The sequence below is a fragment of the Archocentrus centrarchus genome, unplaced genomic scaffold (genome assembly GCF_007364275.1).
Source record: "Archocentrus centrarchus isolate MPI-CPG fArcCen1 unplaced genomic scaffold, fArcCen1 scaffold_26_ctg1, whole genome shotgun sequence".
Lineage (NCBI taxonomy): Eukaryota > Metazoa > Chordata > Actinopteri > Cichliformes > Cichlidae > Archocentrus > Archocentrus centrarchus.
The window spans coordinates 5,658,600-5,673,917 of record NW_022060256.1 but is presented as its reverse complement, the minus strand read 5'-3'; the positions used below and the strand labels follow the sequence as shown (position 1 = coordinate 5,673,917).

The 15,318-nt window shown below is 40.8% G+C and overlaps 1 protein-coding gene across 2 annotated transcripts in view; it reads left to right on the top strand.

The window, feature by feature from the left end:
• Positions 1–2,368: 2,368 nt before the first annotated feature.
• dmrt1 (doublesex and mab-3 related transcription factor 1) overlaps positions 2,369–15,318 on the top strand; it is a 33,530-nt gene continuing 20,580 nt past the window's right edge. Inside the window, exons 1-4 of one of the 2 annotated variants that reach the window (XM_030723502.1) lie at positions 2,369–2,901; positions 4,673–4,841; positions 5,991–6,148; positions 13,982–14,156. In XM_030723502.1, coding sequence (XP_030579362.1) covers positions 2,671–2,901; positions 4,673–4,841; positions 5,991–6,148; positions 13,982–14,156 — 733 coding nt within the window. In that variant the 5' untranslated portion in view covers positions 2,369–2,670. The remainder of the gene's footprint in view (positions 2,902–4,672; positions 4,842–5,990; positions 6,149–13,981; positions 14,157–15,318) is intronic. The other variant, XM_030723503.1, reaches the window with a different exon arrangement.

The window sequence follows — 15,318 nt, the reverse complement described above, 5'->3', positions numbered from 1 at the left end:
ACATAAAGGTGGGCCCCATATAGGATAAGTAAGGGCAAACATTATGGGCCCCATAAGTTTTGTCCGCGGTTTCCACGGTGGCCTTATAGGGGTTTGCCAAGATAGATTTTAACCGGCCTTGAATATGTGTTCATTGGGACCCAGATGGTCCATGCATGGGCCTCATGTAAGTCAATCATCTGGGTTGACTATATATATATATATATATATATATATATATATATATATATATATATATATATATATATATATATATATATATATATATATATATATATATATATATATATATATATATATATTAGGGGTGGGACTCGATTAAAAAAATTAATCGAATTAATTACAAGCTTTGTAATTAATTAATCGAAATTAATCGCATTTTAATCGCATTTCAATATTTAACATGATAAATATTAATTTAAGTTTAGTTGATGAATGAATCAATATACATAAGCTTAAACTTCAAGATTTTGTTTATTTTTCCACCAGTCTACTACACAGACCAACGAAGGGTGGAAGTGCTCCTATGATAAACTCCTGAAATTAAAGTTAAGCATCATAACTGGATAGTTTTATTCAACATTAATGTCTCACTTGTTATAGTTGGAAATTAATCATTAGCTCAGCTGTATTCCTTGATGTTGAAATGTGTTATCCTTGTTTTAACAGCTTATTTTGAATTAAAGACTTAAAATTAAACCACAAAAAGGAGAAAAAGTTCGTTCTCCGTTTAACAGCTGCTTTTACACAGCTGTGCTTCGCACTCACGGTTGCTAGGCGACATGAGCTACGCAGAGGTGACGGCAGCTGATATGAAGGCTAGACGCTCACTTCCGGCCTTTGTGGGCTGCGAAAGACGTGGGCCGGGTCCTTCGCAGGATGCAGCCCCTAATTTGGACATTGTGCGTCGATATAATCTGTATGCCGGGAACTCGCGCACTGAGAAACGTTCCACAATGCAAAGTGCGATTAAAATGCGTTAAAAATTTTAACGCGTTAATTTCCCCGTAATTAATTAATCGAAATTAACGCGTTAAAGTCCCACCCCTAATATATATATATATATAATCATGCTCCCCACTTCTCTATCTGGTTTTTGAATTTTGAATTAATTCATTTCATTTTAATACCATCTCATACTAATTAGCACGCACATTGTTTGGTACTCAGTAGTATAAATATTGCAGCCTGTGGGCTGAATAACAGTGTTAGCTTCCACTGACTGGATTTGCTGTTCATTTTACCCTCCTGACGATTTCAAAATCTTCCTCAGCTGCTGAGAGGCAGTGTTTATTAAAATTTATTATAAAGTAGTGGATGATAAAGTGAGCACATACGTTTTCCATGTTGGTCTGCTGCCCTTTACAGGCCTGCTTGGACTGGATTCAGACTAATAGAAATGTTAGCTGCATTAAACTGCAGGCTTTATTACTGCATTATAATCTGTCATTATAACCTTTAGAGGCAATTAAACTCAGTGTTGCAGCCCTGCCTTCAGTTACTTTAGTGTCTGAGCCACTGAAGTGTAGCAGCTATTTATTTTAACTCAGTGATTTGGGGCTGCTTTTTAATTGGCAACTTTGTTTATCCCCCTCCGTTTGGCTGTAAGGATTTTAATTGGGTGCCTCTGAGCTTCACCTCACTCCCTGTCTATAAATCCACTCACCTGGCTGACAGTGTGGAGGTCAGTTCAGTTTCAGCTCAGTCAAGCTGAGTAAATTAATTAGAGTATTAATCCAGCATGTAGTCAAGGGTGGGAAAAACTGCAGTCAAAGAAATCTGATAGTCACCCAGCAGAGACCTTCCCAAAACTGTGGGGAAACATTATTATAATGTTGTCATTATAATAATGTACAATGAAATCTCTTCATATCGTGGATGCAAAACAAGACATTTCCATTCCTGAGCAGGTGAACTTAAAATAAAGGATGTATGAAACACTGGTCTCCAGCTTATTTAATTGCATTCTGTTCATAATGTAAAAGTATTAATCCCTTATTATACAGACCCTGTCCTATAAATATATCTAGCTTACTGTAAAAAATATATTTAAAAAAAGGAACTTTTTCATACTTTTTTCAGCTTATTTCATAAACAAATTAAAAACAATGTTTTATACTTTACTACTTTCTTAATTTATGCCACTTTTTTATTTTGCATTTTGCAAAGCCATCCAGAGGCCTGATGGGACCCTTTGTCAGAGGGTTCTGGACCCTGGATCACATGAGAAGAGATAAAGGTGAGCAGAGACCATGAACAGCAAACAGGGCAAACACAGGACAGAGAAGACACCATTTAACAGCACGCAGCAAATACCAGGCTTATAATAAGAAACAGTACAGCCTAGAAAACAATCACACTATTTTACTGATTTATAAATTGTGTTATGCAGCATCTGTCTTACAGTAAATACTTTTAACTCATGACTGGACAGAGACAAACAGGAGGCTAATGCTGCTGTCCTGCCAGCTCTCTCCCCCGCAGTTTCCTCCCACTGGATCCCAGGCCTTCAGGAAAAAACAGAAAAGCAGGGTGTGGAGGGACAGTGACCTCCAGCCTGGCATCAGCGCATGCTTTATCAGCCAACCCCTGCTGGGCTCAGACAGTAGCTAAACTGTGAGTGTGCTGAGATCTACTCGGGGCAGGTCCAGCAGATATCACCACTCCTTAATGCCAGCAGCCATGAGCAAGGACCGGCAGAGCAAGCAGGTCCCGGACTGCAGCAGACCGCTTTCCCCGGCCAAAGCCCACAAATCCCCGAGGATGCCCAAGTGCTCCCGCTGCAGGAACCATGGATATGTGTCTCCTCTGAAGGGACACAAGCGCTTCTGTAACTGGAGAGACTGCCAATGTCCCAAATGCAAGCTGATTACAGAGCGACAGAGAGTCATGGCGGCGCAGGTAACGGTTTAGGCGCCTGTTAGCACGGCTAGCCGCAGCTGCACAAATGCTGCTTTTAAACACAGAGTTAGACTATTTCTGACGCCTGAAACCCCACACAGGCTGTTTGGGAATGTTTTTTTATGTTTGTGTGTACTTTTTAGCTGTGTTTGCCGGGGTTAAGTTTGTTAATTAGTGAGAACCACCAAAAACGGAAAGCTAACAGAGCTAACAGTTAGCTGCTTGTAGCTATAAACTCACCTCAGATTTTAGGAATAAAAGCTGAGAGAAACAGACATGAATACAGGATACAAGGAAGAGAAAAGTAGAAGTAGCATCATTTTTTTTGTTTTTTTTTTTGTTTAGTTAATGTGTAATTTTGTAGTTATTATTTGTGAATTTATAAAATGTCATTTTAAAGTGTAAAATTAACACTTTTACTGGCATAGACTTTCAAAATGAGTTTGAAGCAGATTTAGTATTTTTGTTGTTTGTTCACCTCTTTTTACTAGGGAAAGAAAAAAGTTGGTTATCAGTAGACTGTGATGGAGTTAAGAGACTGAAAATTAGACCGCTTTGATTCCCTGAGGGAATAAATAACACTGGCTATGGCCAGAACTCCACAAATGGTGCAGCTTTAAAAAATACACTCACAGTTTTAAAGGCTTTCAGTGACCTTCAGCATTTAGCCAGTAGAAACAGGCTTCTATTAAGCTTTTGCAAAGTTGAATTCAAATAGAATGCAGGTGATTGTCTTTAATGAGATTAATGCAGAACCGTTCTTTCTACATGGATTATATGATCTATGCAGGGTGTAGATTTTGTTTTAACTTGCATGTTAATTTCAGGCCGCCTCTTGTTATTTGCTGGGCAGAGAAAATAAATGAAGCAGCAGTTGCTGATGATTCGGCTTTCCTTCAATAAAATTAAAAACTGAACATTAAACACATTTTCTCTTCTAAAGCAGGGTTTTTGTGACTTTAATGCCACTCAGTTCATTTCATCCTTGTTAATAATTCATGTTTTTTGTATTTTTTGTTCTTCTTCTGTGATTTCTTCCCTCCACCGCGCTCCTGATATCTTTTTTTTTTTTTTTTTAACCTACAATGTTCTGGCTTTGCTCTAGTTATAGTTTTGGACTTTAAAGCCAGCTTTGTTAGGTGTGAAAATCACAGTTATTAATGTCTTCAGCTTTTAATATAAAATGTACTGCTTTTTCCAGGTGAGGCTGTGTCAGCATTTTTATATGGGAGTAAAAATTTATAGAAGATATCTCAACTAGTTATTTAAAACATAAAAGAGTAAAACTACTATAACTGTGCAAAAAGCTGTTCTGAAGGTTTTGAGTGTATGGAGCCTGATATTGTGCATTATTGAAACTGCACTTATTTTTTTTAAAGATGTTCTATAAATGGATGGTTCAGTAGATGTGACGTTTTTGTCCACTTCCATCAGTAAATGTAGAGTTATTAGATAACGCCAATGTTGAGCCAATAAACAGGTGGATCAATAACAGATAGACAGGACTTTATTAATCCTTCTGAAAACATTTAGAAGAAAGCTAGTTTAGATAAATAAATACTAGCTTTCACTGGGAGCCAGCAGTGTGTTCTTGTTTTATGGCTATCCCAACAGTTTATCTGTGCACAGATAAAGTTATTACCATCTAATCGTGTGTAATTGTGATTTTCAGCCAAGTCTGTATTTAAGTCTGTTCTGGGAAGTCAGCAGATAAGGGCAATGTGTTGTCTTCTGCTAGAAAGTTTCTTATCTAACTGCTCCTCCCTGCCAGGTTGCCCTGAGGAGGCAGCAGGCTCAGGAAGAGGAGCTTGGGATTTGTAGTCCGGTGTCTCTGTCCGGTCCCGAGGTGATGGTGAAGAATGAAGTTGCAGCAGACTGCCTGTTCTCTGTGGAGGGACGGTCCCTGACACCTACCAGCAGCCCTGCGTCTGCAGTCACAGGTGACATGTGAAGCTGTGAAAAGCATGGAAAAATACTGCATTTGGTAACAATGAAAAAAACTCTGCTATTGCAGAGTAAATTGAATATTATTAAAACCTTTTTAAAATGCAGTGTGTTGTCTGTTCAGAAATATCATGTCTGCACATCTATGCAGAGTTTTTTTTTTTTTAGGTGTCAGACCAAAAAGAGTCGCTGTAAGTTTAAGAAAAGGAAAAAAAAAGGTCCAGTTTAATGTTTTAATTCTCTCAAAGGGAACTTTTCAGCCTGCAGGTCCTGGACAGGCCTTTCTTTAGTCAGTGTTAGCGTTTCCACTTCAGCTAGAAGTCACTTTGTGATTTGCTGTATTTGTTGGTTTGAGTAGCATCCACCTGCCCTGACTTTAGTGTGATTATAAAGAACAATTAAAATGAGTTTGGACTCAGAAGCATGAAAATGTGTCCTTGAGTTTTCCTTGCAGGTTTTGTGGAGGCAGATACAGATACGGTGCTGTGTTCTGGCTCCCTGATAGCGCTTTTTAGGAGGTCAAGGCTGCTCTTATCCTGCAGCGTCTGATTTTTTTTTCTGTTTTGGGGTCTCTGGCTTGGAAACAGAGAAATGATTGAGGTGTAAAAAGGAGTGGAGCACTCTGAGTCACTGATGACAGGAGCTGGGACAGCAAATGTCATTATCTTTGGCTCCAGCGGTGCACAGTGTCTTCCTTGCTTAAAGATTAGGGTCTGCCTGAGAGGAATGTGGCCTTGCTGATAAGAAAAGTACAATACATAGTGAGTAATGATGATTTAATGATCATCTTCATCCTAAAAGATGATATGAAAATTCTACATTTGCCAGCAAACCTTTTTTTTCACCTGAAGATGGCGCTGTTGGCAGTAGTTTGAGCTGTGTTTGGGCAGGATGATCGTCCAAGTGAAACTTAAATCCTGCAAATACTGATAGAAGATTTTCTTCTCCTTGTTTAAGCACCAGTAAAATCTCAGACTTTTTTAACTTGACTTGTTTTTTTTCTTATAATTGTATCAAAACAAACAAACAATACTTGTGTGAATATCCTGAACTTCACATTTCACATAATAAGAAACCCCACACTTCCTCCTCTGAGTTGATCTTCATTTGTCTCATCTTTTTTTTGTTTTGTTTTTATTGTCCAGGGACCCGCTCAGCATCCTCCTCCAGCCCTTCTGCTGCTGCCAGGGCTCATACCGAGGGGCCGTCTGACCTCCTGCTGGAAACCTCCTATTACAATTTCTACCAGCCTTCACGCTACCCCACCTACTATGGAAACCTTTACAACTACCCACAGTACCAGGTGACCTACAGTAGCCACTCTGCTTATTATCTGTAACATCAGTTATGTGTGATCACCTAACAGGAGCTAATGAAGGTGTTGTGGGAATTGTCGCTGTTGGTCCTGCTTGTTGGATTTGTACACAGCTGAGTGAGCTCGGCAGGGAAAATCTGTCCGTGTGCTTTAAACTACAATTCATAATCTTATTACTTTAGCCCTGTTACATGAAACATGACCCGCAACTGGGGATTAACTGTTGTGGGTTCAGATATAAAAGAACTGCTTTTGTGTTTAACCTCTGAATGTTTCTCATTTTTAGAGACCAGTCTGCACATAGTTTATTGTTCTCATGGAGCCAAAGCCTCTGAAGGGAAGTAAGCGGCTTCACAGCAAGTCGCTTCAGTAGGAAAAGAGTTCACGCTGTCATCTGTCTCTCAGATGATCACTGCCCTCAAAGAAGTCAGAGAACATTTTAAATGAGGCGTGATGGAGGCATTTTGTTAGATTGGATCAATCTCATTTGTTATATATGCAGGCAGTCACAGCAACATATGGTTTAAGGTGCCTGTGAGCCCAGAATGCAAAAATACAAGTAGCTCACCGTTTTGATAATATTAATCTGATATTATAATCTCTAAATTCTATAAACCCCTGTTTCATTTGTGACTATAAAAATATCTCAAATACAACAGCTAAGTCAGTGTGCAGATGCTGCTTTGCTTTTGTTTGTCCGATAACTTTGTATAAAAGTCACCAAAACAAATAGGATTAGAAGTTTATGTGTGAACTCATTTGCATTTAACCCTCTGGGATCGCTTCACTCTATCAGTACATCTGTAGGTTCTCACCTTCTTCTATACTGATGGAGTGTCTCAGCTATTTAACCCCTGGTGGTTACTTTATTGTATGCTGCAGTCCTGACTTTATGCAGTTTTTTACAGTCACGCTGGCCACAAACCCAGAGCATTAAAATGGCACCAGTGTCCCTCTGTTGCGTTTCAGTTTGGTCAGCAGGTCTTCTGTAAGTTTAGGCTGTGTCAGTCTTTATTCCCAGGCTGACTCCAGGCTCTGAGACCGTCTGCTGCCTTGCTCCTGCTGTGGTCAAACACAGATCTGTGTCGCAAAGCTCTAAAATGAATTTGGGACTGATGCTTACCAGTTGGTCGAGTGTAATGAAAAAGTGTCTTTAACTTTCACTCTCTGCCAAGTTCATTTTAGTGAACTAAACGTATCTAATATCTAAAGCTAGCAACGTTTTTGGTTAATAGAAATAAAACAAAAAAAAAAGACTTGGAAACAAAAAAGAAACATACCTCCACAGGTATGTTATCCAGACCAGCTGCCTTTCCAGTCTTCATCCTCTTCATAGCTGCCCTCACCTTCTCCTTAGTAATCCTCTGCTGACCTCCATTCATCCTCCTCTCTCTATAATTTTTTCCATTCATCAGTAATTATTCATTCTCTGTAATCTCTGTGTGATTTGGCGCTATATAAATAAAATTGAACTGAATTGAATTGAAATCATCTCCCTAAATCCTCTTCCATCTTCTCAACACACTCCCTTCACTTGTTGGTACATTTCCATCTCGGTCTTTAACCACTCTAACCTGCTGCGCATCCTTTCCAGCTCGATCTCTCTGGGTAGCTAATCGATACAAGTTCTTCCTTAGTGTCCAGCCTCACATGCTGTACTCTTAGCGTCCCAGTTCTTCATCTCTTCATCTCCTTGACTGTCCCACCTTTTCTTTGCTAACCGCTGCCTTTGAATACTTTCCTGCACTTCCTCTTTCCACCACCGGGTCTCCTTGTATCTTTCTCCTGTCCAGAGGATGAACCAGACACCTTCTTGGCAGTTTCCCTCAGGACTACAGCTGAACTTTCCCAGTCATCTGGTAGCTCATCCCTACCACCCAGAGCATGTGTCAACTCCTTCCTGAACTTTGTACAACATTCTTCCTTATTCAGCCTCCACCATTTAATTCTTGCCTCTGTCTTCACTCACTTCCTCTTCCTGATGTCCAAAACCATCTGATGCTGCCTCTCTGCACTCTCCCCTGACACCACCTTGTAGTCCCCTATCTTTTTTGGGATGTACCTTCTGTATGAGATGTAGTTCACCTTTGTGCACCTTCCTCCACTCTTCTTTCTCTCACTGACATCCAACCCCTTTTATTTCCAGCTTCAAACTGAAGATCCTGTCTTGAACTCTTCTTCTCAACAACACTGTCCACATATTCTTCCTTCAAGAAGAAGACAAAAAGAGGTTAAGAAACAAAAGGGGTGTGTGTGTTTGTGTACAGAATAGAAAAGGTTATAGAGTCCAGCAAGCTCATTGCACCAGCATGTGCCATCAAGTCCTTGTGTCACTTCTCCATACTGAAAGAGTTTGGTTTATGTTCAAGAGAATCTGTTTGGCTGATAGAAAATCCACTTCTGTAGCCCTCAGCACAGTTTGTGTTTGCTTCATGGTTATTTTCACACCTTGGCTTCAGGTTTCTGGAGAGGGTTAATATCTGTATAAAGAATAGAAGACAAATTGTCAGTAATATTCATATAGAGCTGCTCAGTAAGAGGACAGTACCAGTGCAGATGCATTATGTGCCCTCTGCTTCACAGCCATGCTAATTTATGATTACACATAATGTGCTAAACAACATACATGGTTATACGCAGGTCACAATCAGATTTTAATTTAAGTCAGCTCTTGTGGCGAAAGAGGGACCAGGGAAACAGCAACTAACATCCACACACACACACACACACACACACACACACACACACACACACACACACACACACACACACACACACACACCACACACACACACACACACAGATGAGATGAGCTGAGCTTATGCATGAAGCAGATTAGATCTATAACTCTCCAGCAATCTTTGAGGCGGTTTGTTTTTTTATGAAGAACATTTGTCCCTCCTCCTCCTCCTCTCTCCGTTGCCCCAGTAGCAACATCTACTTTTGGGGTCACTGCCTCCGCGAACCTGCCCGTGCACAGCAGAGCCCGAATTGCAAAGGTTAATGATATTGTCTGTCGGCAGAGGAACAAACCGCTATGCCTCAGCGCTCGAGAGAGAAAGTGAGCACATTAATGCTAATCAGTTAGCGCTCTTTAGCATAATTTGGCCATCCGCTTTTGTGATTTATGATATTTTCAGTGAAGTTGTCAGGTTGAGAGGGCTACGTGCTACGGTTATTCAATATCAGGGGCAGCTTTTTTTTTTTGTATTTGCACGAGGAGCTGATTATTGGAAGATGAGTTTTAGAGCAACAAGCACACAGTAAATAATAGTCTATAAGCAGAAATATGGAATGGGATGAAACAGTTCATTGCCTGAATTTAACATTTGGTTAAAAAAAAAACCTCTTGTGTTCCTCCCGTCTCCTTTACCTGTCCTAAACCTCCAATTTACTGGGCTATATTCCAATTTTAATATCTCAAACTGAAGTGAGTCCTTGAGTTACTCATTTTAGATTTTGTCTCCATATTTGATGCAAAGCACTTATCGCTGCCCTATTTGTGCATGATGCAGAGAGGACTTGAGTTAAACACCGTTGGGCCTGCATATATTTTCACACCAGCTTTCCATTCATTGAGTTACCAAATGACATCTACAAATCTGTTGGTAGTGGTAGGGTTTCACCACATTTTTTGTCCCCCCAGAGAAGTGTTTTTAGTGATTTTAGTATGGTCGTACTTTACATTGTTTCAAAATTATATATACAATTTTTTAAAATGGAAACATTGGTTTAAACCCATCTATTTTCTGCTGCTTATCTGTGTCTGGATCTGGGGCGTCAGTCTAAGCCGAGACACCCAGACCTCCTCTAGCTCTTTCTGGGAGACACCAAGGTATTTCTAAGCCAGCTCAGAGACATCATCTCTAGCATGTCCTAGGTCTTCACCGGGGGTCTCCTTGTGGTAGGACCCAAGTGGAACCTACACAAGACACTTCTGATAGGACATTCCCAATCCACCTCTCCTACGAGGCACCCAGGCGGCATCCTAGTCAGATACCTGAACCGTATCAGCTGGCTCCTTTCGATGTGGAGGAGCCAGAGCTCTTCTCTGAGCCCTCCCAAATGATCGAGCTCCTCAGCCTGTCTTTGAGGGAGAGGTTAGCTACTCTTTGGAGAAAGTTCAATTCCGCCGCTTGTATCTGCAATCTAATTTTTTTGGTCATTACCCAAAGCTGTTGACCACAGATGAACGTAGGAACGTCGAGTAAACCAACAGCTTTGATTTCACACTCCGCTTTCTCGTCACCACAAAAGAGTGGCACAGCGTCCGGATCACTGCTGATCCTGCTCCGCTCTCCTGTAACTTGCGAACCAGACCCAGAGATACTTGAAGTTCTCCACTTGGGGCAGCAACTCCTGCCCAACTTGGAGCTGAAAATCGACCCTTTTCCGAGCCTCAGACATTGAGGTGCTAATTCTCAGCCGAGCTGCTTCACGCTAGGCTGTGAACCGCTCCAGTTTGAGCTGGAGGTCATCGATGGATAAAGCTAAAAGATTCTCATGATCGGGAAAAAGCAGAGGTGATCCTGAGGCCACCGTCCAGACACCACCCGCCACAAGGCTGTGCCTAAAAGGTCTGCCCCTAAAAGTTCTGAACATTGTTATTTTTTTGTGGTTCTGCATCTGCTTTGTGCTGCTTTCACTTCAGGCTTGTCATTTTGTTGTCATCTGCTCTGTTTTTCAGTTTTTTTAAATTTCACTTACGACTGCAGAGGCTAGTTTTGATGCCACACTGCTGCTACAGTTTCTGATGATTAAGAGGATTTCATTTTGTTTTACTTTAATCAAACTCACTGAAAGGCTTACAAGTAACATACCAGCTGGAAAAATTCCAGAGAAAGATTCCTTAAAATCGTGACGCTAATGTGTTAGCAGCTGTCATAATAAAGTGATCTGTAGGTGCTGAGCGCTTCCCACTGTAACAGCAGAGGAAACAAAGTGGTCTTTATCAGTGGAAGGCCATCTACCTCCTCCTTTTTCTCCTGTGCACTCAGTGATGCTTGGCTGTCATGCAGGTGGAGGATGATAATATAAGGGTGGTGTAGAGCTTCCAGACAGGAGATGGTGCCAGATAAGAAGACAGGCCCTCTCAGGGAGGTAAGGAAGCCCCTCCTTAAGGAGTCAACAGGTTATCTGCAGAGACAGAGGAGGCACTGCAGATTCTCTGTGAGAAAGCTGCAGCGTACAGCTGGCTTATGTTTGGCATATATGTTGTTGTTAATCTTATGGTAATAATGATGACTTTCTGTCTAACCTCTGTCAGACATGTTAGCTAACATTTATTTCAATATTAATGCTCACTGCTGTGAAAATGCATGCAGAGATTGGCTGAAAAACATTGCTTGTTGGTCACTAGTGGACATTCAGTTGTGCAGGTAACACTCTAATGCACAGCTTTTATATGGAGCAACATGGGAAAAAATGCACACATACTCAAAGTAAATGTAGGCTGTAGCAGTGCCCTTTATTACCCTTGTTGAATTTTGGCATAGAAAATAGAAGTCTGACAGAAATGCTGCCTCGATGTTATACTGCACTGTGCAGTCTTAATAAGATTAGTGAGGTTTGTTCACTCGCCCACAGCGCCACAAACTGTTACTGAGAGCTGCTGCTGGCCTGCGGGCCACACTTTGAGAACCCTGACTGTGATTTATTGCATTGTCATTCTGTTGTCACTTTCTTGTCTTTTCATGCAGTGAAGCCATGTCTCCACGCCCAAAAAGTTTTAGACCGTTCTGCCACTTCCCTCCTTCCATAGCAGCTGTAAAGCAGGTTAAAAAGCGCACTTTATGAGATTCATCAGTTGGATAGTAGAAGGGTGTCAGCTGAGCTATCAGCTGATGTGGGCTGGCATTGGGATCAGCTGGTCTGCTGGGAATTACAGTTACCTGATTAGTATGGAAAGATATGACTTTGTTTCTGCATTGCTCCAAAGTGAGATGCTTTGCTGCAGCCAGTTTATACATGATGCTGACAAACCAGTCCATAAAACAGGAAACCCAAATTACAAAACAGTGAGGGAAATAATAATAATAATAAATAAAAAATGAACAATAGAAATCTATACTTTTCACAGAAAGATACAGTAAATCAGAAGTAAACTGTAAAGGCAACAGTATTCAGATTTCTTTGGGAGTACTCCAGAATGTTTGGGTTTATTCAAATGGTAGTCTACTTCACAGGATACTTCAAAAACTTATCATAACTACGCTGTCCATGTGAGTACACAGCCTGATTATTAATTATAGTAAGAGTCAGACTTTGGAGCTTTATGTGATCATTTCACATGACTTTACTCTGGCAACTTTGGTGTTGCTTTGACTTCTCATTTGTGTCTCCATAACCTAAAAAAACATTAACTGTAGTGTCAGATGCAGGATTACTGTTGATGTTCCTACATCTCTGGTACATCTGTGATACTTTGTATCAGAAGACTGGTTTACGTTCAGCTGTGAGAAAAAGCTAAGATGCTCAGAAGGCATGCTAAGCTAACTTAAAGCTCACCCTTTTTTAAAAAAGTGGCACAGACTAGTGACCAGGCGTGGACAGGTTGGGTGACTTGGACAAACAGTTGGTTACTCACAGTAGTTAGAATAGTGCTCACCCTGCCAGCGTGCACTGAGAAAGGTTTACGAATTCTTTATATGGCAACATGTGGACAGTTAAAACGGGGATGTGCTCGTGGCCTCTGGATGTAAACGTATTGTGAGCGACTTTCACTGCGACAGTTTTGTTTGGTGCTCTGTGTGTCCTGGAAACCGTGAGCTCGGTGCACTTTCAGGACTCCGGTTCCAATCTCTATTGTATTTTTCACGGCCTAATACAGGAGCTGAGTGTAGCTTAAATAACAGTTTATAAAGCTGTCGCAGAACTGATGGTGTGGACAATACGGGTGACATATTACAGCCTGACAGAAATCAAATTCCATAAAAATGAAATTGAAAACCCTCAGCGAGGCGGCCTTGCTGCTGAGTAGACAGCTCGTTTTAAAGTTTTCAGAGGAGTGGGGAAAGCCAGCTCTGAGTGTTGCAGCCCATTTTTAGAACAAGCCATGGACCTGTGAAATCAGACACTACTAATTTTCTGTCATATATTATTTTATAGCTGTATTTCTTCCTGTCACTGTAAGTTGTTAAAGTGTTGCCTGTGAAAATCTGATGTATGAGTCGAAGGATTTTACAGTCAGAATATGTGAGTGGAGCGATAGAGCAGTGGTGTTTATACTGTATTATAAATATATCCAGCGGTGGTGTTACGGTTAGCGTGCGCAGATATTCTGATGAAAGTCATAAAGCCAGTGTAAACAAATGTAATCTCACAAAACTGGAGGAAATAAACAGAATTTTATATAAAATCTTTAAAGTTCAGATCATGAGATTATGATCAAGTGATGCAGTTTGGTGTTATAACTTGTGTTACTTCCTTTGTGGTTTTGCGTTGATGGTGTCCCTGCAAAGAAGCCAGAATGTGCAAAGTTCTTACTTCTCAGGACCAAAAGCTCCTGCACTGGACGGCTTTTTAACACGATGCTGTTCTTTGTCTCCTGTTTTGTTTTTTGTGTGTCTTTTGAACAGACTCGATCCCCCCACAACTATCCAGTGATTATTCTTGGCCTCTCCAGCTTTTTATGAGCATGTCTTTAAGCTCAGTCTTTAAACATTTGTGATATAACTACAGCCAATCAGCTCACAGTATCCACAGAGAACAACTAAGATTTCAGACATTAAGGATCAGGACTTTTCATTGTGAGTAATCCAAACCATACAGTATCTGTCATTATTGCCATTTATAGTATTTTTTTCCCCTTCTTGCAAAAAGCAGATGCCCCATGGTGACGGCCGCCTGCCCAGCCACAACGTGTCCTCTCAGTACCGCATGCATTCCTACTACCCAGCAGCCACCTACCTGACTCAGGGCCTGGGCTCCACCACCTGTGTGCCACCCTTCTTTGGCCTGGATGACAACAACAGCTGCTCTGAGACCATGGCAGCCTGTGAGTGACACACAAGAACGCCAAACACACACTTCTCAGGCTCCATAAAGTTTTACCCAGACTTTATCAACAGTACATTGAAGGGAGGAGTGCACTCAATACAAGAGTGCCATAAAATGTACTTTTTACTTTTACTATACTTTTTACTTCCTACTAATAATGCAGTACCTGTGAATGTAGGTTTGACCCAAGTGTCTCAGTAGTTGTGGGCTCCAAAGCTACAAAGTTAAATGCAGTGCAGCTCTGTTTCTTTTTGTCATGTTTAAAGATGAAGTAGATTTGATCTCCTGATTTCTGCAGCAGCAGATTTCTGGCACTCTTGCTTCACCAGTCTCAGATGGCAATCTCTTCTTAGCGTGGCTGCTGACGAGGGTTGCTTGGATTCTCGGCCTTTCTCGGTACCTGCGAATGTGGGTAAATCAGATTGTGTATGCGTTGCTGCACATGTTCAGCAGAGTATTTTTGGAACTTTGTTAAGACTGCATGTAAGTGCATGATAAGAGAAAATCCAGCACAAAGCAGAAGAGATAGAGCAGGATACTGGGTTGACTGGCATGACTGAGAGGACTAAACATAAATGGGAATTGAGAACTTTTAAACAGTCATTTTCTATGCTAGTTTTCAGGCAGGATAATAAGCTTCAGACTGCAGTGGCATAAAGAGTTAGTGCTCTGCAGTGGACATCTTCATTAGATTTAAACATGTTTTGAGAGCGCAGGTTGAAAAAAGGTGATGAGTAGACTTGTAAGATCTCAGATAAATTTGCATGTTAGAGAGGACTCCAGCACGCATGTTAGCATTTGCTTTTTTAAGTGAAACACTCCAAAGTAAGTGCACCAGGAAGCCGGTCCTGCATGCTGCTGGATTGATTGAAACGTGTGACTGAGGTTGCTGATTTCTTGGGTTAATATATTTGATTTTTGTTTGGTTTTTATTGCTATTGGTGGGTCTTAATTTTGTGTTTGTTGAATTTTTGATATCTTTATTATTCTGTTGGAAGTTTTACTTCTCGTGGTCTTACTTTTTATTTTGCAGTTAGTTGTGAGTTTCAGTTTTATGATTCTGTGTTTCGGCTGATGTGATTTTTAATATTTGTTGTAGTTTTTCTTCCCTAAGAAGTTCTCTGCCTGTTTCTCATGCTTAGTGTAGGTCTTCTTTGTCT